The following is a 24367-nucleotide window of genomic DNA, read 5'->3' as shown; positions in this document are numbered from 1 at the left end:
TGTGTCCATCTGCGTGGGGGTATGCCCCTGTGCATAATCGCCTACTAGAGGCCAGAAGAGTGTCAGATCCCCTGGGGCTAGAATTATAGGTGGGTGTGAACACCAGGTTGTGGCTGCTGGGAATCAAACTCCAGTCCTCTGAAAGAGCAGCAAGTGCTTGTGACCACTATGCCGTCTCCGCAGACCCCGCTCTCTGTCTAATGGGACTATAGCAGCCCCCAGCTCGGAAAGCCCCCCTGGTCTTCCACCTGCCTTATTTTTTCCCCATGATTCGGTATTTTCAGTCACAAGCTGCAGACTCACATACACATTGCTTTTTCCATGTTGAGTCCTGGCCCTGTTAGGCAGCCAGGCTGGCCTTGATCTTCAGATCTCCTGGCCTCAGTCTCTCCGGTGCTCCAGTCACAGGCATGGTCCACCAAGCATCACTGACACACTAATAATATTTGTATTATTATAAGATCTGGGGAGATGGCTCAGTGGATAAGAGCATGCATTGCGTAATGCTCTTGCAGAAGACCCAAGCTTGGTTCCCAGTACCCATGTCTCACACTGGTCTATAACTCCAGCTCCAGGGGACCCAACAACCAACTGTTTTCTGGCTTTTGAAGGCACCTGCACTCACATGCACACACACACACACACACACACACACACACACACACTTACACACACACATATGCATAATTTAGAAAATAAAATGTCTTTTTATTTGATTTATTTATTTATTTATTTGGTTTTTTGAGACAGGGTTTCTCTGTATAGCCTTGGCTGTCCTGGAACTCACTCAGTAGACCAGGCTGGCCTCGAACTCAGAAATCCGCCTGCCTCTGCCTCCCAAGTGCTGGGATTAAAGGCGTGTGCCACCACCGCCCGGCAAAATGTCTTTTTAAAATTATTATTTAAAGAGCTCACTATGTAGCCCTGGCTGGCCTCAAACTTGCAGAGATCCCCCCACCTCTGCATTACAAGGGATGTGACACACAACAAAAATAAAATACTTACTTTTCTTTTCTCATTTGAGAAATGGATGTCATGTATAGCTGACATACGGCTCTGAATGGAGTCCCACCTTCTCCATTTGTCCTCGGCCACAGCCACACCAACACCCACTTCCCTCCAGTTCTCTGGGTCCCTCTGACCACAGGCTCTCCATTTTGCACCTTCCCCATGCATGTATCATGTCTCCAGTCAGCCACAGTCTATGTTCTGACTCCAAAGGTTACCTTTTCCCAGATGCCCCACCTAAAACTGTCCAGGTGCACAGACCAGCCCACTCAGTCACTCCATGTCTTCTTCCACTATAGTCATGTGACATCAATTTGTGTGATTGTCAGGTGTCCTCCTTATCACCATTGCATCAATAATGTATAGCTGCTGTAACAGAAAAAATTTAAATTTAGTGATTTTTTTTGTTTTGTTTGTTTTTTGCTTTTGTTTTGGATTTGTTTGTTTGTTTGTTTGTTTTTGGTTTATTTTTGTTTACTTCTATGTTGGGTATGTGCACCTGAGTGCAGGTGCTCAAGAGGCCAGAAGAGGGCGTCAGACTCTTGGGGCTGGAGTCACAGGCAGTTAAGAAACACCTTGCATGGACACAAGGAACTGAACTTGGCTCCTCTACAAGAGTAATACATCCTTTTAACTGTGGAGCCATCTTTCCAGCCTCACTGGTGGGTTTTTTTGTTTTGTTTTGTTTGTTTTTTGTTTTTGTTTTGTTTTTGCTTTTTGAGACAGGGTTTCTCTGTGTAGCCTTGGCTGTTCTGGAACTCACTCTGTAGACCAGGCTGGCCTTGAATTCAGAAATCTGCCTGCCTCTGCCTCCCAAGTGCTGGGATTAAAGGCGTGCGCCACCACTGCCCGGTGGGGTTTTTGTTGTAAAGTAGGGTCTGTGTAGCTCAGGCAGGCCTAGAACTTTATGGAGCAGAGAATGACCTTGAACTCCTGATCTTTCTGCCTCTGTCTCCTAGCTGGAAGTTTTTGAGCTTTTGAGACTAAGTCCTGAAGAAATCAGCTCAGGAACTTTGGAAATGTCATAGCACACTTGGTCCTCCAAAAGGAAGGGGCTAATTAACATTCCTCAGACAACAGGGGAGAGAACCAACCTGCAGGTTGGGGCACATTTAACAGGACGGACCTTTGGTCACTCACAGACAAGGGAAATCCTTGCCACCTCATTCCCTAAAGACCAATCAGTTTAAAAGTCACACTGTTCTGCCAATCATATTGTACCAAGTTGGTGTTTCTCTATTCTACCCTTAAAAACTATAAAAACTGGCCAAACAGGCTGCCTGGGGTTACCACCTCTCCTTTGGATGCAAGACGACCCCAACGCATTGGGACAATAAATTCCTCTTGTTTCTGCATCAGTTCTCAGCTCCATGTGCTTCACTCAGGGGGTCTCTGGTAAGCTGAGGCTCGCCAGAGTCCTATAGTCCTACTCCAGAGCTCTGACTCTATGGAATTTACTAAGTAGCCCAGGGTGGCCTGGAATGTGCAGGGATCCTCCTGTCTCAGCCTTTCTGGGCCATCATCCAATTCATTATCCTTTCTTCTCCCCGTCTGCCCAAGAGCCCTGAGCCGAGCACATAGCAGGTGCTCCACAGAGCGTGCACTGGGTGCACAGTGAACAGGGAGAAGGAGTGAGGTGGAAGTTTAGTATAACAGGTTTTGGGGAAGCAAGAGCTAAGGAAGAAGTTGGGGGGGGCAAGGGGGGGCAGGGATGGGCGGCTCAAGAGGCAGGAGGTAGAAGGCTGAGCCAGGAATTGGGGCTTCCTGTTCTCCCGCTTGAGTCGCCTACGCACCCTTTTCTTTTGGGCTGGGCCTTGCTGGAGACACTGCAGGGAAAGGAGAGGAGGGGGGAGTGGGGGACACGGGGAGGGGGACACGGGGAGGGGGGTGCCTAACTGGCAGGGCGGGTTTGGCTGGTTGCTGCATTTGGGGCCAGGGAGAGGCAGGAATGGTGCTAAGACAATTCCTGGGCCACGGGAGTGGAAGGAGAGTTAGCACCTTGATCACTTGTCCCAAGACACCCCTCCCTCCAGAAAATGCCACACCCACATCTGGAACAGGCTGAGCCTGTCTCATCTCTGGCACACAGGAAATTCCTCTCCCTCGGGCCTATGGATCTAGACCTGACCTTTCCTGGTCAGATTCAGGAGTCCAAACCTCAGACTTCCTCCCTCAGACTAGACCCAGGCTCCATGCTCCGGCACATACACTAACCCCCCAGTTAATCCCTGGGCATCCTTACCTCTTCTGCCCTCTGCCCTCTGCCTACCTGCCCACCTCCTATCTCCTCTGTGGCTAGGCAGCCTATTCAGACCCAGGTTCTCTTGTTCTGAGCGTGTCTTTCAGTGTCCACCAGCCCCGGGCCAGGCCATCCCTCTTGAGTAGTGTGGGGCGTCTATGTGGCCTTGAGTCCTTTGCCTCGATGCTCATGGAGGCAGGGTTGGGTGTGAGCGGTATGGAGCAATCAGGGTGGAGAGCAGGTGGGGTTTCTGCCACACCACCCACCCGAAGATGGACTGGCTGATTAGAGGAGGGGCAGGAGGATGAGGTGGGGAGGGCCAGCTTGGGTGTCAACTGACCGCCTCTTACCCCACCCGATGCATGTGAGGTCATCATTTCCTCCCAAGAGGGACTATACAGTATCCGTGGGGACAGTGGAATTCTCCCTCCTGGAACTTGTCCCTTTCCCATCCATTTTCAGGACTGAGATGTTAAATGTCCATTCTCATCAGTCTGGGTCCTGGAGCTCCAGCTGCATCCCTCAGATCCAGAACCCAGACTCAACCCTGCCCTGCACACCCCCCCCACACACACACACTCACCCCATTCAGGTTCCTCCTCCCTGACTCAGGATTGGGGCCCCTGCCTCACCCTCTGGGGAGCCCCACCTCTCACAGACTGAGCTCTCCTGGTATTTTTGGCAATTACTAGATTTTAATGGAAAGGCTGAGCTCTCTGAAGGTGACAATGGCCTGATTCTTTGGATACATGACCTCATGACCCAGTGACCTCCCTGTCCCATGTGTGAACTCCGTCAGCAAAATGGCACAGTGCAGTGCTTGGGGAAGGGTCTGATGACTCAACTAGAGGAGTGAGAAGCGACACTGAGGTCTGGGTCAGGGCTGCCATTCCCACTGTCACTAGGGATGGGTATGTCTCCGGATGTCAACACCCAGGGCCCAGAATGATATCCCTTCCCAAGGTTCCTCTCTGTGGCTGGAGAGATACCCTCTCAGCATCTCTCGGGCCTTTGCCCCAGCGAGTCCATCTCCTCAGGTCTCACTCTGCTGAGCCAGCCTGTTCACAGTTTCCCTCTATAGGCTGGCTGTCTACACACTGACAGCACCCACAGTTGGTAGACACAGCATGGACATGGTACCCACTTGTACAGGCATCCACCCACTATCCTACTCAGCTATCTGATCATTCAAATAACTCCAATGTTCACACTCACTCGTGTGTGTGTGTGTGTGTGTGTGTGTGTGTGTGTGTGTGTGTGTGTATGGTCACCTATGTGTGTAGATTCATGGAGACACAGCCGTCAACTTCAGCTGTCTGTCTTTGCTCAGGAGTATGAGAGTTGCTATGACCTGGGGCTCACAGGTAAGACTTGGCTGGCTTATCAGCAAGTCCTCAGTGTCTTATCTCTGTGCCGGGACTACAGGTATACTCCATCAACCCTGGCTTTTTACCTGGGTTCTGAGGGCCCAAATTCAGGTCTTCATGTTTGCCCAACAAAAGTACTTTACAAACTGAGCTACTTCCTAGCTGATTCATCACACAACTTTTTTTTTTTTCAAAGATGTATTTATTAGCTGGGTAATTGTGGCCCACACCTTTAAAGCCAGGACTCCAAGGCAGAGGCAGGCAGATCTCTGTGAGCTCAAGGCCAGCCTGGAGTACAGAGCAAGTTCCAGGACAGCCAAGGCTACACAGAGAAACCCTGTCATGAAAAGTTTTTATTTTATTTTTTGTACAGGAGTATTTTTACCTGCATGTGAGTCTGAGTACCCCAGATGTACCTGGCACCCTCAGAGGTGGGAAGAGAGCATGAGAATCCCCGGAACTAGAGTTGCTGGTGGTTGTGAATTACCATGTCAGTGTTGAGAACTGAGTCCTCTTCAAGAGCAGCCAGTGCTCTTAACTGCTGAGCCATTTTTCTTCAGCTCCTCGTCAGGTAACATTTAATGCTTTGTGACCCCTTATGAGATCTGTCTCAGTCTGTACAGCCAAGACTGACTTCAAAGTTGAGAGCCTCCTGCTCCGGCCTCTGGGGTGTTAACTTGCAAATGTTCAGTGCCACACTGTGTTTCTAATTCCTTTTAAAAATTGGTTTTTTAGGGTTAGTTAGTTATATTTGTGTGGCTTTGGGCACATTTGTGCTTGCCTCTGAAGGCCAGAAAAAGGTGTCAGATCCCCTGGAGCTGGAGTTAAAGGTGGTTGTGAACTACCTGACAGGTGTTGAGACCTGAGCTCAGGTTCTCTGTGAGACCAGTGTGTGTGCCTGCCTGCCTGCCTTCCTTCCTTCCTTCCTTCCTTCCTTCCTTCCTTCCTTCCTTCCTTCCTTTTTCCTTTTTTAGTAAAGAGTTTCTGTGTATAGTCCTGAAACTGGCTCTGAAGACAGTAGACAGGCTGGTCTGAAACTCACAGTGATCCACCCATCTCTGACTTCTGAATGCTGGATTGAAGGTGCATACCACATACCTGTCTGTCTGTGCTCTTAACTAGTGAGCTGTCTCAGCACCACCAACCACATCTTCTTTCTTAGAGAGAAGAGAGGTTGGAGAGCAGGCTCAGCAGTTAGAAGCCTACACTGCCCTCACTGAGGACTGGACGTCAGTCCCCAGCGCCAGCTCCTCACCATGGTGACTGCAGTTACAGAGGATCTAACGCTGTCTTCTTGCCTCCTTGGGTACCTCCTGCACTCTAGACATCTGGAACACCGGACATATACATATAACTTAAAAATAAAATAAAAGTCTTTAAAAAGTATTTCTGAAAATCGAAAAAAGATGGGTGAAGCTAATTTTGGAAATGTAACTTATTTAATCCAAGATATCTTGGATTAAATCATCTCAACATGCAATCCATACCAAATCTATCCAGGTATTTTACAAGTCTTGTATTTTTAATTCCAATGCCCAATTTTCGGTGGTTTAATTGGCATGTAATCTCACCATAGCATTCTGCCATTTAAGTTACTCGACAGAAATACAATTGAATGTTTTCACTTTCTTAGCCTCATGAACTTCCAGGTTTAAATAGTCAGATTGACTCAAAGCTGTGTCTACTTACCTGACTTGCTGTGGGCCTCTCCAAAGATGAGCTGGAGGGGTTAATAGGTGGCTGAATAAGGGATGGATCAGTTTGGATAGGTAGGTGGGTGATTAAGTAGACAGGATGAGCTGACAGATAGGTGGACGGGTAACTTGTAGAGATGGATGGATAGCCGTATGCCTGTGGGCAGTTGAACTGATCCATTGAAAGATAGATATCTAGGGCAGGAGAGACAGCTCATCAGTAAAGAGCATTTGCTGCTCTTCCAGAGGACCCAGGTTCAATCCCCAGCACCCACATGATGGCTCACAAGCACCTGTAATCCCAGACCCAGGGAATCTGATGCTTTCTTCCGGCTTCCTTGGGCACCAGGCATAGACATGGTGCCCAGACATACATGAAGGCAAAACAGCCATGCACATAAAAAAATTAAAGATCAATATCTACATGAATGGTGGTAGATCAATGATTAGATCTGTGATTAGGTAGGTGGATTGGTGCTCAGATGGACAGGTGGATGGATGGTGGGAGAGTGAATATGTGGATGGATGGATGGATGAATGGGTAGAAGGATGGGTGGATGAATGATGTATACATGGATGGATAGATGGAAGACTTGTATGTGAATGGGTAAAGTGGTAGGTGTGTGCATAGGTGGGTGGGTGAGTGGGGGTGTTTAAGTGAGTAGATAGGTGGACAGTGAATGGTGAATGGATGGATGGATAGATGGATGAGAATTATGTGGTTATCAGATGAATGGGTTGATGGATGAATAGATGATTAGATAGGTGGGTGGGTTCATTGGTTAATAAATAATTGGGTGGATGGACAGGAGGATGGATGGATGGTTAGATGAATGAGAGGATAGATGGGTAAGTCAGTGAGTAGATGGACAGATTTATTGATAGGTGGTTGAGTGAATGAATGGATGAATGGGCTTGGTAGGTATATTGGTGGATAGATGAATGGGCACATGAGTAGAGAGATGCATCAAGGTAGATAGATGAGTGGGTGAATAAATGAATGCATTGGTGGGTGGCTGCATATATAGATCAGTGACTTGATTGATGGGTGAATGGATGGATGAATGGTTGGATTGATGGGTGAATGGGTGGATGGATGGATGGATGGATGGATGGATGGATGGATGGATGGGTAGATGGATGGATGGATGGGTGAATGGGTGGGTGGGTGAGTGGGTGAATGGGTGGGTGGGTGAGTGGGTGGATGGATGGGTAGGTAGGTGGATGGGTGGATGGATGGATGAATGGGTAGATGGGTGAATGGGTAGATGAGTAGATGGATAGATGGATGGGTGGATGGATGGATGGATGGATGGATGGGTAGGTGGGTGGATATATGAAAACAATAATGGATAGATGGACAGTGAGTGCATAGATGGGTGGGAATCAGTGTGTGAGTAAAGGGGTGTGTAGGTGGGTGGGTTGGTTTCACTGATGGAATCACAGATGAACTAATAAAATATGTACGTGAGTAGATGGATGTATCTGTGGATGGTATGAACGAATGGTAGATGAGTAGGTAACTTTGTGGATGGGTGAGTGGATTAGTGGATGACTGGATGGGTAGATGGATTGAAGTGTTAATAAGTTTATAATTGGATGGGTGGGGAGCTGGGTAGTTAGGTGGAGAGATGGAGGGGTACAGGGTAGGTGGGTAAATGTGTGAATGAATGAATGAATGAATGAGTTGGAAGAGATGGATGGGTGGGTCATGGATGAATGGATGGCCCTGTAGTTGAGTGAGTGAATGAGTGGGTGGGTGCTTGTGTGGATGTAATATGCAGATATTGATGGATGGACAGATGTGTGTGCGTAGATGAACGTGTGAATGGGTAGGAGGGTGGAGATGAGTGGGAGGAATAGATGAATGGGTGTGTGTGTGAGAGAGTGGGTGGGTTTGTGAATGGATGAATGAATGGTTAGATGGATGAATATTAGTCAGCTTCCATCAATATAAGAAAACACTGGAGGCAGGCAGTTTAAAAAAAAAAAAAAAAAAAAAAAAAAAAAAGGTTGGTTTGAGCTCCCAGATCTGGAAGGATCAGGTCTAAACAGACTCCTGCATGAGGTTTCATGCCTGTGTCTCTCACTTCCGGTGTGTGTGCAGAGTTCTTTGTCCTGTTGATGTGTCTTCCTCTCCCAAAGCCACCTGGGTGGGAGGGGGGAGCCTCCACCTTGGTGACCTAATCACTTCCCAAAGGCCCCGCCTCTCTACACATTGTGGCTGGATTAAGTTTCCATCCTAATACCAGCAACAGAAGACTTTGGGGCTTGCACTCTTCCAGAGAAGAAATTGCATCCGCACCAAAGCAAACTGCTCATTGGGGGGTGCTCCTCCAACCAGGTGGTGTGGGGCCCCTTCCTCTGCTACTGTCTTTCCTGGGTTCAGATGCCCTCAACTGCCACTGTGTCTGCGTAGTGGCCTCCATCAGCGTCCCTCTGCATCTGTCACTGCCTGAGGTGTTCCTCTGTGTCCCTCAGGAGTCTGATGGAGCCCTCTTGTAAGCTCCGAATCTGCTGCTGTCTTTCACTTGCTCAGAGACTCAATTAGATCCCGCACCCATATCCTGCCACTGCAGGGGGTGACTGTCCATCAGCAGGCCTCCAGTGCTCTAGTCACTTCCTTGGGAAGCTGACACCCGTGGGGCAGTTCTGTCCCTGTGCAGTAGGTAATAAACAAAGCATTTAGGAAAAAATGTGTCTCTGCCTCTGGGTGTCCCATTGTCTCTGTCCCTCTGTGTCTCTCCCTGTTTCTTCGTGTCTCTATGTGCTTCTATCTTTCTGTCTCTATCTCACTGTCTATGTATCTCTGTATCCCATCTCTGTGAGCATCTGTCTCTGACCATGTGCATTCCTCTGTCTTTCTTGCTGTTCTCTCCCTGCCTTTGACAATCCCTGTGTGTCTCTGTGTCTCTCACTATCTCTCTCCCTCTTTTCTCTCTCTGCCGCTCTCTGTCTCTCTGTCACTTTCCTTATCTGTGACCCTAATTCTTTTGTCTTGCCCTGGTCTGTCTGTCTCTCTCTCTCTCTCTCTCTCTCTCTCTCTCTCTCTCTCTCTCTCTCTCTCTCTCTCTCTCACACACACACACACACACACACACACACACACACACACAAAATCAACCCACGAACGAGGTGGACCCTTGCTCTTCCCCAGCACGGCCAGTGCTCAGCACAGCGGCACCAGTGGAGTTGTCGGCAAAACTTGCAAAATGAGGAGGAGGACTGTGAGCCGCTGCCCTGAGGCGGACAACCAGGCTGGGCTGCGGTGGCCACTCGGGGTACAGCCGGAAGTCCCCATTGCTGGCCCTGGACTCTGGTCGTGTGGAGCCTCCACCCTCGCCCTGGGAGAGCACCAACCTCTCCCTCCCTGCCGCCGGCAGGAGGCGTGGGCAGCAGCTGGGAGAACCGGCTGTGCCCCTCCCCTGGGCCGGCCTGGTAGGCACCTGGCACTGGCGGGCGCGGCAGACGCTGCGCACCTGGCCCCGACGCCCGGCTAGCTCCTGCCCTGCCCGCCATGGACGGGCCACAGCCCCCGGCCCTGTGGGGCTCGTTTGAGAACAGTGTCTTCGAAATGAGGTGAGGTGGCCTGCTTGCCAGGGCCTGGGGAGAGTGGGGACAGACCCTGGCCATGGAGGGATCCTCATTGGATTCAGTGATTGGGATGCCTCTCTCACTGTCTTGGGGTGGGGTGGGGGGGGCAGGGCCTTTGCTCACCTAAGTTGGGTAAGGGGAACCGGGAGCTTGGTCCAGAGAAGCTGCAAAAGACTTAGGTTGCTGAATCAACTGAATCTCTTGTGTGTCAACTCCACCTGGGAGACATGAGGGAGTATTAGATGCTCAAAGACGGGAACCTGGCTCTTGGCTGCCCAGAGAGCTGGGAGAGATTAGGGTCAACCTCTCTCCTCATGTAGCCAATGTGCATGGTTCCTCTGTCTCTGGAGATGAGTCAGACACTCAGAGTACCCACTTATCAGGTGGAGAAACTGAGGCAAGGCAGGAAAGTGTCCTGATCACAGATCCCTATCTCCTGGCATCTTTGTGCCCTTTCCATGCCCTTCCCTTGGCTTCACTCCTCAGCTGAACAAGCAGAAACTCAGAAAGGGTATGTACCTCTTTCCTATCTCACAGTTACCTGCTGACCTCATCATCCCCCTGGCATCTTACACTCTCACCCTGCCCTCCCATGACCCTCTGGTACCCTGAGTTGGAAGTAGGGGGACAGCTAAGCCCTGTCCCCATCCCAGTTACTTCATTCCAATACGGTACTGTTCCAAGTCCTCCCTTCCCCTGCCTCAGCCTCTTGGTCTAGAGAGACAAAAGGAACTCCAACTCCAGGGACCAATTGCTGTGTGATCTAGTCAAACTTCCCAGGATCTCTGGCCTCTCTGCAACCCTCACCCGACCTGACCTCTTTTCTGAGCTTCTGCCCAGTTGTGCCACCAAGTCCCCGGAATGCCTCTGCATGTGACAGTCATTTGCTCTCTCTGCACCTCAGTACTGCCACCCTGGATGTAGGCTTAAGTTCTTTCTCCTGTGGCCCCCACAGCCCTGCTCGCCACTTTCCCTCGTGTCTCCACAGCCTATCAGTTCAGTTCCCATGCCGGCCTTCCCTACGCCAGACCTCCTCATGGCCCATCATCCCCCTTAAGAGCCACTCCCTAGCCTCCCTGACCCCAGAGGTCCCAGAGCTGCCTCACCCATCCTGACAGCCATGCCCCTCCAGGCCCCACCCCCGCCCCAACACTCTCCTCTTCACCCCATGACTTCAGGTTTCCGGGCCACACCCCACTCTTCCCTGCCATGGTACCTTTGCACATCCAGGTTTTGATTCTGTAGAGACTTCAGAAAGGTTTATTTCTAAACCCCAAGCACCACTGTCTCCTGTCTGTGGCTCTACAGCACCCAGGGCAATGGCCTCCAAAGCTGTTTTAAGATTTAGAAGGTTTTGTTTGTTTGTTTGTTTGTTTGTTTGTTTGTTTTGTTCAGAAGGAGCTTCCTGAGGTGAAATAAGTAATAGAAATCTGAGGTAGAAGCAAGACTGGGCCCCCCCTCATTTATGTCGGTGCAGTTGAGGAATCTGAGCCCCTTGTGTCTCTCCTTGACCCACAGCGGGACTTCCTCATGCTTCTTCCTGAACTGGTGCCCACTGTCTACCTCTGGGCCTGTATGCTTTGCCCTTCTTCTTCCCTGACAACCTCTACCCTCTCTTGTATTGGCCAAATGGTTAAAAATGTGCATTTCAAACCTCAGCTGTTTAGGGGTTCTGGATGGGATTGGGGGTGATGGCCCACAGAGCCCAGAATGCTATGGTCTGTCTTCAGATCTAGCCTGTCCTGGGCTCCATGATAGTCTGTCAAGGACAGGGACAGGCATAGGAAACTCATCAGAACAACGGCCCAGAATGAAAGAAGGGTGAGATTAGGAAACCTTTGATCTTGGGGTGAGTCAGGTCTGCAGGAGGAGTGAGGCGTGGTGGGCAGAGGGCATCAGCAGAACCTATAGGGCAAAGGACGGCACCTCATCTTACCACACCCCAGAGCACAAAGGGTTCCATTTTTAAGCCTCCTAAACAAGAACATGTGAGCCAATATCTGTTCTAGATTATGGGCCAGGTGATGCAAACTGCCCAGGATTTAATTTGGGCTAAAGGGCTGTCAGCAAGATTCAGCCCTTGGAATGTTCTAAATAATGGGGTTGGTTATGCGGCATGCTTTATGTGAAGGCATCTCTCACAGCCTCACGTGGATCTGGAGGACTCGGAAGGACAGGATAAGCCTTGGGCACGGCTCAGTGCTGAGTGCATGAGGCCCTGAACCACAGCGGCCAGGCATCCCTGCACTCTGGAGATGCAGGTGGGATGAAAGCATGGTCATCCTTGGCTACATAGTGAGTTCAAGGCCAGACTAGATTATATGAGGACCTTGTCTTTAAAAAAAACTAAAACAAGGTCTGAGGGAGAAGAGCCAGGTGACTGGGTTCATTAAGGCAAGCGAGGGTCCAGGAGAAGAAGAAGAGGCATGTGGCAGGTGGAGGGAAGAGAAGACAGGTATGGAGAGAGCACGTGGAGACCATGGAAGACTCACCTGGAGGACACACATGGAACAGAGCAAGCCAGAGTAAGGCCCAAACGGCAAGTAATGGGACATTTATCTGGTGTTAAAAGCCAACCAGGCTAGAATACCTCAGAACTTGCCCAAAATAGTGCCAGCAGCTTGTTAATAAAAATTATCAGGTCTCTTGTGTCTTTTATCCTGGAGCTGTACAGGCTAAAGTGGACGTAGAAATGTCCTGCAGATATCTGTGGCATGTGCCACTACACCCTGTGAGCTGAGATTTTATAAGAAAACTTTATTATTAGTATTATTATTAAAATGTTTCATACTCAAAAAAAAAAAAAAAAAGCAAAACTAAAACAAGGTGGCTGGGCTGGGTGGTAGTGGTGGTGGTGGTGGTGGAGGGTGTCTTTAATCCCAGCACCCAGGAGGCAGAGGCAGGCAGATCTCTGTGAGTTCAAGGCCAGCCTAATCTATATAGGGAGTTCCAGGTCAGTCAGCGATACACAGAGAAAGCCAGTTTCGAAGAACCAGAAACCAAAGGGGGTGGGGGTGGGGGGGGAGAGGAATAAGGAAGATTGCCTAAGGTCATCCAGATGTAGGGTGAAGTCAAGATCTCAGGCACAGAAAGCAATCTCCTACCCTAGATTTGGGTATGAAGAAGGTGGGATGGAACAGGACCTGGAAGGAATGTAGGGCTCTCTGGCCGGGAGGCTCAATGAGCACTCCACTGGGGAGTTCCATAAATCTTATGGAGGTCTGAGAGGAGAACCGGAGAAGCCACTGGCTTGTGTGCCTGAGTGTAGAGAACGCTTCCTGCCCAGTAATCTCAGTTGGCTGCTTTTTTTTTTTTCTTCTGGTGCTGGATACTGAACATTGGGCCTCACACATGCTACACAAGTACCCTGCCTCTGAGCCACACCCCCAGCCTCTTATTGGGGGACTCTAGGCAGGAGCTCGTCTGCTGAGCCACACCCCTAGCCTCTCATTGGGGGACTCTAGGCAGGAGCTCCACCACTGAGCCACACCCCAGCCTCTCATTGGGGGACTCTAGGCAGGAGCTCCACCGCTGAACCACACCCCCAGCCTCTCATTGGGGGACTCTAGGCAGGAGGTCTACCACTGAGCCACACCCCTAGCCTCTCATTGGGGGACTCTAGGCAGGAACTCCACCGCTGAGCCACACCCCCAGCCTCTCATTGGGGACTCTAGGCAGGAACTCCACCACTGAGCCACACCCCCAGCCTCTCATTGGGGGACTCTAGGCAGGAGGTCTACCACTGAGCCACACCCCCCAGCCTTCTCTTTACAAAATTTGTACCATGTCTGTTTATTTGTGCTATTGTATGGGCTTGTGAATGTCACACCCATGTGAAGGTCAGAGGATGACTTTCTGGGGTTGGTTCTCTCCTTCTGTCATGCTGGTCCCAGGGATGGAACTCAGGTCATCAGATTGTGCAGCAAGGGCCTTATCCCCATAGCCACTCCACTGTCTTTTTCCTTCTTAGTTTGGGGCATAGTCTTGTTAAGTTATTCAGGCTGGCCTTGAACATGGGATCCTCTTACCCCTACATCTAGAATAGTTGGAATGTCAGGCCTTCTCCTTTCCGGGCAGTTTTTTAATCTCAACATTGGGGAGATCTCACAGACCTTTTGAGATGGAGCTGGGTTCTTTGCTCCAGGAGCTATTAGAAAGATTTTAAGCAGTAAGCACACATGTCACTGGTACCTACCTAGGGGTCCATGGGCAAGAAGAGGCCCCTTGGTACGAAGGGTACGAAGCAGGAGATGCTCATAGCCCAGAGACCCAAGGCAGTCCCCTCCACCATGCTCCATGATCCCTCAGGGCCACTGATTGGACAGAGGCTGGGGAGTGGGGCAGCCCAGTGTGATGGCTCACGCTGGGAGGAAATGTGGACTCCAACAGATGTCAGTGGCCAAATGCTGAGACAACAAGGGGTATCCTGGTAGCAGCAAGATCTGAACCAGAAGCCCCAAGAAAGGACCAGGGCCTGGGAACTAAAGACCAGGTGCTCTGAGCTCTGATTAGGTCCCAGGGATAGACAGCCCAGAAGAACTGCAACTGCTGTTAAGTGGGTGACATCCGGGAAGATTGCTGCCCCATATGGAGTGATCTGTTCTGACAAGGGATAGGGGGAGTGAAGAACCATTTGTTAGGTTTTTTTTTCCAAGACTGATTTATTTACTGACTTTATGTGTTTCTCTCTCTCTCTCTCTCTCTCTCTCTCTCTCTCTCTCTCTCTCTCTCTCTGTGTGTGTGTGTGTGTGTGTGTTTCTGTGTGTGTGTGTGTGTGTGTGTGTGTGTGTGTTGCATACAGTAATGTGGATGCCCACAGAGGTCAGAAGACTCAGGTTCCCCAGTCTGTAGCTATAGGAAGTTGTGATCTGCCCAGTGTGGATGCCCTGAGCTAAACTTGAATCCTCTGGGTGAGCAGTATATACTTTCAAGCACTGAGCCATCTCTCCATTCCCAGTTTTGGGTTTTTCCAACAGGATCTAACTCTGTAGCCCAGTCTGGCCTTGAACTTACAGCACTCACTCCTCCTGCTTCAACCTCCCCAGTGTTGGGAAATGACAGCAGTGAGTTGCCATTCTTAGCTAGATTTTCCTACTTCCTTTTCCAAATGCCAGAAATCCCTCTTGAGCCCGGAAATGAGAAACAAGAGGAGAGAGAGAGAGAGAGAGAGAGAGAGAGAGAGAGAGAGAGAGAGAGAGAGAGAGAGAGAGAGAGAGAAGCTGGGAGCTGCCTCAGAGTACACCTCAACCAGGCCTGCTCACAGGCTCACTCCATCTGTGCAGCGCCCACCCGACCTTCCTCCCCCTTTCTCTCTCCTGCTTCTTTCTTTCTTTTTTCTTTTGTGTGTATTTCCAGATGTGATGTGCACATGTGTGCTGGCATGCTCACCTTTGAGTGTGAAGACTGGAAATTGGCATCTTAGTAATAGTACTTTCCACATTTTTATTTAAGTGCACATGTGTATGTGTGTGTGTGTGTGTGTGTGTGTGTGTGCACGTGTGTGTGTCTGTGTGTCTGTGTGTGTGTGCATGTGCACAAGCACCATGTTTGTGCAGGTGACATAGGATGGCAGAAGAGGGTACCAGATCCCTCATAGCTGAGTTATAAGACGTAGCATCTGCCCGACATGGGTTCTGGAATCCAAATTGAATCCTTTTGTAAGAGCACCAAGTGCTTTTTATTGTTGAGCCATCTCTCTAACTCCACTACTTTAGTTTTTGAGACAGAGTCTCTCTTACAGAAACCAGAGCTCTCCATGTTGACTAAATTGATTGGTCAGAGAGTCCCAGAGATCTGCTTTTCTCTGCCCTACCACAGCTCTGAGATACAGACACACACCACCACTCTGAGATACGACACACACCACAGCTCTGAGATACAGACACACACCACAGTCTGGACTCCTACATGGGTGCTGAGGATCCGAGGTTAGATACTCACGCTTATGACTTTAATCCCAGCACTTGGGAGGCAGAGGCAGGCGGATTTCTGAGTTCGAGGCCAGCCTGGTCTACAGAGTGAGTGCCAGGACAGCCAGGGCTACACAGAGAAACCCTGTTGCAAAAAACCAAACCAAACCAAACCAAACCAAACCAAACCAAACCAAACCAAACCAAACCAAACCAAAAAACAAAAAGATACTCATGCTTAGACAGCAAGCATTTTAGCCACTGAGCCATCTCCTCAGCTCTGACCCTCTTCCTCCTCTTTGCTGTGTTAGGTGGGATGAAACCCGGGGTTTCATGTACATAACAACCATTGAGCCACACCAGCCCCCACTGAGGGATTCGAGGCAGGGCTATTGCCACCGAGCCATGTACACTCACCAGGAAATCCTGGTCAGTGCCTCTATCAACACCTTGCTTTCTTGACACAGCATGAGCCCCCAGGTCAATGTCTCCTTGATGCCATGACTAAAATAAGTCCTGAAAGCTCACGGCTGTCATCTCAGCATGTAGGAAGTGGAGGCAGAAGGATTGCTCTAAGGGAGGCTAGCCTGGGATACATAGACCCTGTCTAAAAAAAAAAAAAAAAAAAAACTAAAATATAAATTAAGAGGTTACTTCTTCCCACACTAAGCCTGAGATCTGTGCTGAGTGTTTTCTCTGTCTAGTGACCAACCGCCCTGGCATCTGCTCTGCATGGGGAGAGATGCCATTTACATTTTGATCTCTTTGAGGTCACGGCTGACAAGTCGGCTAGCAGGCCCTGGCTGTTCCCAGGCTGCTACTAGAGCTTCCCACTGTCAAATATGACGCTAAGTCAGTAACCGATGGGAAGAGTCAGAGCCTCTGTCTCCTGCCCCTGTGGTCACATTTCCAATACTCAGGAGCTACATGTGGTTGGTAGCTGTGGCTTCAGATGGTATACTGGGTCCTGTGTGGTGTTCAATGCAACAAAGGCACACAGTGGGGGCTTGATACATGGGGGAGCATATCAGAAAGAAGTGGAAAGAGCCCCAGGCAAGAGGCCACTAGGAGACCTGGTGTGGTAGAGCGTGGAACATTAGGGAACAGACTGAGCCCAGCAAAGCAGGCAGGTAGGAGGCCTTGCAGGCCCTTCAAGGAGACCGAAGGCCTGAAAGAACAGAGCTCGGAGAACCTTGAACCAAAGGTTGTCTCCGTCAGTTGTCACTCCACATCTCCCAGCCTCTGTCCTCATTTCTCAAACGGATCAGCAATATGAGGATTGTACCTCAAAATCTAAAGGAGGTGTTCTGTGTGGTCAATCGGCTGTTGGAATTTAAAACACCATTTAAAAATTTGTTTTGCTATGTTTTATTTTGAGGCAGGTTCCATAGCCCTGGCTGTCCTTCAATTCAAAGCAATCCTCCTGCCTCAGTCTCCTGAGAACTGGGGTTACAGGCCTGTGTGACCAGGCCTGTGGCTATTCCATTTTGTGTCATTAACTAGAGCACCCTCACATTCTGGAATCTATACAAAGCCCTGCTACAGGTAAAGGCAACTTCTTTTACAAACTTAGGAAGTGTTAACCACCTTACCCTGAGCAAAACCAGCTAGATCCTAGGGAGAGCTCCTAGGGTGGCACTCTAGAAAGTTTAGGGCCAGGCTGGTTCACCCCAGAATGGAGTCTGTGAGAGCAGCAGGAGCTGTCAGGACTGGTGGGTAGGGAAGCTACATGCCTGGATAGTTCTGTCTCCTGACAGTGGCTGGTGTAAGGGCTTCTGCTTGTTAACATTTACTTTGATGTGTACCATTCTTCAAAATGAAAATGCTTTTTGTGTGTGTATGTATGTATGTATGTATGTATGTATTTTCATTTCATATGTATGGGTGTTTTGCATGAATGTATGTCTATGTACCATATGTGCCTGATACCTATGGAGGGCATCAGACCCTATGGAACTGAAGTTATAGATGTTTGTGAGCCACCATGTGGGTCCTGGGAAGAGCAGCCACTGCTCTTAACCCTTAAGCCAGCCATCTCTCTAGCCCCAGAAGAAAACTTTTAATAAAAAAAAAAAAAAAAAAAAAAAAAAAAAAAAAAAAAAAAAAAAAAAAAAAGACATGAGTGAGAGATTCTTTGCAGGACTTGATGGTAGAGCCCTGCCTAGAATTCTCCAGTGAGGGGGCTGGGGTGTGACTCAGCGGTAGAGCTTTGGCATAGCATGTACCATTGCCTGGCAGTGGCTTGGGGTGGGGTGTGAGATGAGTGTAGATGGACGAGAGTCTCTATGACATCGTCACCAAGCTGTAAACAAGCTGGTGAGTGAGAGAGTGAGCTGTGAGCTTTGCTGTCAGTGAAGCTGGCAGGAGTGAGACCAGGAGCAGGAGTCCCAGGGCCAGCATCAAGCCAGCATGAAGCCAGTGAGGTGAACACACATCATACATGCTCATTACATGCGCGCGCACACACACACACACACACACGCATGCACAGCATACACACACACATCATATACACACAGGCAGGCACTCACACACATAAAACATACACAACATACACATACAACACACATGCATACTCACACTTGTGCATGTGAACATATAACACATACATGCACACATGCACATATGCACATGCATGAACACACACAACACATGCACATGCATGAACACACACATGCACACACACACAACAGACATGCATGTACATACACAACACACACATGTACAGATGCACATACACATAAGCATGCATATACACAAGACACACACATGCATGAACACACAACACATGTACTCTACACACTCATTCACACATGCACATGTGCATACATGCACACACATGTATATATGCACACAACACATGCCCATGTACACATACAACACACATGCATACACACACATACACACATACACACCATGTACACACACAACACACGTAGCTCACATGGCGGTGACCTTGGCAGTTGCTTACTCATGAATACATGGTTGCAGGCACATGTGTGATCTACAGCCAGACATGTTTTATAACCTAAATAGATTTGTCTGTTTTGGGTAACACTGGGGATTGAACCCAGGACCTTGGCATGCCTGGCCAGTGCTCTACCATCAGCCATGCCTCACCCCTTCTTTTATTTTTTGTTTTGTCTTTTGAGGCAGGGTCTCTCTATGTAGACCAGGCTGGCCTAGAACTCTCAGGAATCTACTTGTCTCTGCCTGCCAGGTGCTGGGATTAAAGGTGTGAACCACCATGCTGGGTATGCCATGCGGGGCTCCTTCTTTTTTTTTTTGTTTTGTTTTGCAACTGGGTCTCACTAAGTTTCCTAGGCTGGCCTTGAAATCGAGATCTTCCTGCCTCTGCCTCTCAAGAGGATGCTGTGGTGACAAGCTTGTCCCACCAGACCCTGCTTCACACATTTTAACCTGAGGCATGTGCACCAAGACCTTTGACACCCCCCACCACCACCACATTCCGGGCTGTGGATGACTGAGTTCAGTTTGTTTCCCAGCTTCTTTGCAGCAGATGTTTGTGAAGTGAATTCCAGAGATGTAAAGGGTGCCATCTGAGGATACTGCTAAGATGGAAACACACCAGGAATGCTGGCACACGCCTTTAATCCCAGCACTTGGGAGTCGGATCTCTCAGTTCAAGACCAGCCTGGTCTACAGAGCTAGCTCCAGGCCAGCCAAAGCTACACAGAAAAATCATGTCTTGAAAACAAACAAACAAACAAACAAACAAGATTGAAACACGTTTTTTTGTGATGGGCTGGCTGTGAGTGTTTTGCTGAGCGTTCACTTCCTCCTCTTGGCTCTGGCTCTTCAGTGCTACAGTCAAGATCTTGTGTCATGATCTATTGCACACATAGGTCCTTCTGACCTCTGACCTCCTGTGACCAAAATGGAAATGTCAGAACTCCCTGTCTGAGATTAATCCTATGTCTCCTCTCCCTCCTCCTCTCCCTCTTCCTCTCTTCTCCCTTGTTTCTCAAGGTCATCTGTGTATCCCTACATTACAGGGGTGGGGCCATGGTTATTTGTTCATGTAACAAACACAATGAATACTGTCTGCCACATGACTCTCCCTACTCTCCGTCTTGAAGGTAGCACATATTGGCAGCTCCTTTACTACTGGGAAGATTCACTGAAAGAAGGAAACACACAAAGAAAATCGAGGAGAAGTGTTAAGTGGTGGCCAAAGAGTAAACAAGGTGGAGCACTGCAGTGCTGTCTGAGCCGGCCATGCATCCCAGAAATTCTGGGACTGAATCTCCCAGCCAGGATGAGCCAGTCAGTGTTGGTTCAGTAGATTTTCTCTGGCTCTGGCTAAGTGTGAGTCATTCTGCTGAGTGGAGTTGGGGACGCTGGCACAGATGCACTCGGTGCAGAAGGCAGCGTGGAGGTGAGCAGGGATGTGAGGAAGGACATCTGGCAGGCAAAGGCTGGGCGGCTGGACTTTGCTGTAAACACTGGCCATGATGTAACTGAAGCTGGCTCAGGCCGGGGGACTCTGCTGAGCTAACCCCAACGTGAATCAGCAGGACAGCCTGGCACTGTGACCATGGGGGCTGCCTGAGCTAGGACTACAGTCTTCCCAGACATCAGATTGCACACATAGGTCCTTCTGAGACCCCACACTGCTTCCTCACCCTCGGAGGGGTTTCTGTACATCACCTCCTCAGAGGGGTAACCTCTGACCTCCTGTGACCAAAATGGAAATGTCAGAACTCCCTGTCTGAGATTAATCCTATGTCTCCTCTCCCTCCTCCTCTCCCTCTTCCTCTCTTCTCCCTCATCCACTGCCTCCTCCTTTCTTTCCTCCTCCCCTTCCTCATCTTCCCCATCTCTCTCTCTTCCACCCTCTTCTTCTTCCTCCTCTCCCTTCTCCCTCCCCCTTTCCCTCCTCCTCCTCTCCCTCCTCTTGCTTCTGTCTTTTCCTCTTTCTCATCTTCTTTCTTCTTCTCTTCTTCCACTTCCGTTATTATGAGACATGGTCTGGATTTGTAGTTCAGGCTAGTCTTAAACTTGCAAAAATCCTCCTGTCTCAGACCTACATCCCTTTCTGATGTTTATAATGACATCGTCTGGAGCTGTCTGAATCAATCCCAAGGACAGAAGGTGCCATTGGGATTGTCAATGCTCTCAGAGCCCCTGGCCCTCATCCAGGGCTCATGAAATATCAGTGGGTGAGTGATATATATATCAGTGAGACTGGCCACTCTCGGGCGAAGAAGCCTGACATTTCTTTGGCCATTGCTCCATGTCCTCCAGCAGTGAGATAGTGGTGTGGTAAGATTCCTTCTCAAATATCCTGAATAGGCAAGAGAGTCCCTGGCCAGCCACCAACCACCTTTGTAATAATGGATATTAGGTTATCTGCACGAGTCTCTTAATAGATAGACCCACAGGCTCGGGATTTGGCTTCGTTGCCTCGTGTGCACGAGGCCCTGGGTTCCATGCCCAGCACCACATAGACCTGCTGTGAAGGTATACACCTGTAATCCCTGCACTAAGGAGCTGACAGCAGGATTACCAGGAATTTGAGTTGAACCTGGGCTCCTTAATGAGGCCTTGTCTCATGAAACGAAACAGCAAAACAGTAAAAACCAATGTCAGAGGAAGCATATCACACCTCAGGAGATGTGACACATGTGTGTCCTTGGGAGACTCCTAAGGCCTTCAAAGGCCTCAGACTTACCCATCTTCCCCCAACAGCCTCTGACCTCTGTCCCACTGTGCTCTGCTTACCTAAGAATGTGGCTGCACTCACTTCCTGTTCCTATGAGTTCAGTCACTGGCTAGAAGTCCCATGGAAATGAGTGTTCTCTAGCGGGAGCCAGTTGTGTGCAGAACCATCTCTCACGCCATGATTTCCAGAGCTGCTGTCTGAGGCTCACGGTTGCCTCTCTCAACACCTTAGCACCACACAGGCACATTTTCATCTCTGTTGTCCACTGCTGCTTCATTGGGAGTGTGTGTGTGTGTGTGTGTGTGTGTGTGTGTGTGTGTGTGTGTGTGTCTGTGTGTGTCTGTGTGTGTCTGTGTGTGTGTGTGTTCAGGAGCACAGATGCATGGGCAGATCTGAAAGTCAGACATTAACCTTGGCTGTCAGAAGAGTCACCCTCCATTCACATATTTATGCATGTGTGTGTCTATGCACACAGTGGCATGTGCTCATAGGTCAGAAGACAGCTTACAAGAGTCAATACTCTCCCTTCACAGGAGGTTCTGGGGATTAGACTCAGGTCCTTAGGCCTGGCAGGTGGTGGCTTTACCTGCTGAGCCATTTTGCCAGGTACATCTGCCTTCTTTTGAGACAGGTTCTCTCTCACTGAACTGAAATACCAGGGACCCACCCTCCTAGTACTGGGTGACAGGTATGTGCTGCCACTCTCCCCTCGGGCTTTATGGCACTGCTGGGGATCAAGCCCAAGTCCACATGCTTCAGCACCAAGCTGGTGACCGAATGTTTTGTTTCTCGTGGTTAAACACCCACGAGCGATAGTGTTTTACAAGCTCTGCATATGTTATGATACCCATTGAGGTGTATTAACTATAATTATATTGGTCCTTATATTGGATCAGCTCGTGGGACTGACATTGTGGTGGGGCTGGATACAGTATGACCAGGGTATCTCTGAACAGCCTGGGTCAACTCTGTGTCCTCCTAATCTGTTGGGTTCACGTCTACTTTGTCCTCAGGGGCTGTGTGATATTAGCCAGGTGGCTCTGCCTCTCTGAACCTCACATCGACTTTGAGTGCCAGCAAGCCCTGATTCTCTGCCGCTTGGCCTCTCAGGACCTGAGCTGCATTCAGAGATTGTTTTTTATAAAACTGGTAGAACAGTGGGCCAGGTGTCCATATTCATTTCCTTACTTGTCCAGGAATGATTTCAGGATGCCTAAGGGCATAAGATTCGTCCCTGGAAGGTGGCTCAGTTTCCCACTCCTGTAATGAGAAAAAAATAGCTCTCTCAAGGAGTTGGTGAGATCAAAGACTAAATCATACCTAGGGTAACCACTGAGTATCTCTTAAAAGCCCAGTACTTAAGATATACAAGCTCTAATAACCCTCATAAGACTGAAGGCTTGAGGCAGTAATTATTGCTGTCTGCTTGTGACAGGTGAGGAAACTGAGGCTCAAGGAGGCGAGGGATGTTAGGCTTTGCCAGGGACAGGCCTTTACCAGCTAATCTGCCTGGTAACTGTTGACCTCACTGCTCCTGCCCGTTCAGCCAAATCTGCCTGGTAACTGGTTATGTCACAAATTCTACCCTGGGGTTCAACCTATGGGGGGGGGGGGCTCCGGAAACAATAACATCACTGAGCAAATGTAGTATCTAGAGAATTTACAACTTACAAGGCACACTGCACTACAGGCTGGCCTGACAGGGCCTTGATAATGCTGGCCCACTGCGGTACAAAATGCTTATTTCTTAGATAGCTCAGGTTTATGGGACCTGAGCTGTAAACCAGGCTCTATCCTTACAAGGCTGTATAGCCACCTCCTGCCTTTCTTCTCTGTGGAAATGTAACCAACTTTGATATAATGCTTTATCCATGTTAGACAGAGCCCTGAGTACTTTACAAAATGCTGTGAGGTAGCAGGTATTATACCCAGGTGTATACAAAAAAAAAAAAAAAAACCCAACAACAACAACAAAATAACCCAAGGCACAGAGATTGTCCCACAGCGAATATTCCTGAATGTTTTATCCTCCATGTGTCTGAGTTTTACCTCAGAACCAAACTCTCATCATCAGCATCATCATTCTAGGCAGGGGCTCTACCACTGAGCCATGCCATCAGCCGCCATTGGGGACTTTTACACTGCAAACCTTCTTATCTCTTTCTTTTAAAGATATATCTTATTGTATTTATGTGTGTCTGTTTGTATGTGTGTGTCTATATGTCTATGTGTGTGTGTGTGTCTGTGTGTATGTGTCTGTATGTTTGTGTATGTGTGTGTATGTCTGTGTGTGTGTCTGTGTGTCTGTGTCTGTTTGTGTATGTGTCTGTATGTCTATGAGTATCCGTATGTCTGTGTATGTGTCTGTATGTCTATGAGCGTCTGTATGTCTGTGTGTGTGTCTGTATGTGTGTGTATGTGTGTGTGTGTCTGTATGTGTGTGTGTCTGTATGTGTGTGTATGTGTTTGTATGTTTGTGTCTGTGTGTGTATGTGTCTGTATGTCTATGAGTGTCTGTATGTGTGTGTGTCTGTATGTCTATGAGTGTCTGTATGTGTGTGTATGTATCTGTATGTTTGTGTATGTGTGTGTATGTGTCTGTATGTCTATGAGTGTCCATATGTCTGTGTGTGTGTCTGTATGGGTCTTCTCATGAAGACCAGAAGAGGGCACCGGATCCCTGGAACTGTAATTAAAGGCATTTGTGTCTTATGTAGATATTGTAATCAGAACTTGGGTCCTTTAAAATAACTAAGTACTCTTAACTGTTGAGTCATCTCTCCAGCCCCTCTTTTTTTGGGGGGGGGTGTCAAGACAGGGTTTCTCTGTATAGCCCTGGCTGTCCCAGAACTCACTCTGTAGACCAGGCT

At 49.0% G+C, this 24367-nt stretch overlaps 1 protein-coding gene across 1 annotated transcript in view; it reads left to right on the top strand.

Annotated features, from left to right (window-relative positions):
• The first annotated feature begins 9732 nt into the window (after positions 1–9732).
• Sult2b1 (sulfotransferase family 2B member 1) overlaps positions 9733–24367 on the top strand; it is a 27154-nt gene continuing 12519 nt past the window's right edge. Inside the window, exon 1 of the mRNA XM_076934359.1 lies at positions 9733–9887. Coding sequence (XP_076790474.1) covers positions 9826–9887 — 62 coding nt within the window. The 5' untranslated portion in view covers positions 9733–9825. The remainder of the gene's footprint in view (positions 9888–24367) is intronic.

The sequence above is a fragment of the Arvicanthis niloticus genome, chromosome 1 (genome assembly GCF_011762505.2).
Source record: "Arvicanthis niloticus isolate mArvNil1 chromosome 1, mArvNil1.pat.X, whole genome shotgun sequence".
In the NCBI taxonomy this organism is placed as follows: domain Eukaryota; kingdom Metazoa; phylum Chordata; class Mammalia; order Rodentia; family Muridae; genus Arvicanthis; species Arvicanthis niloticus.
The sequence above is the reverse complement of the archived record's forward strand: the minus strand, read 5'-3'. Positions and strand labels throughout refer to the sequence as shown.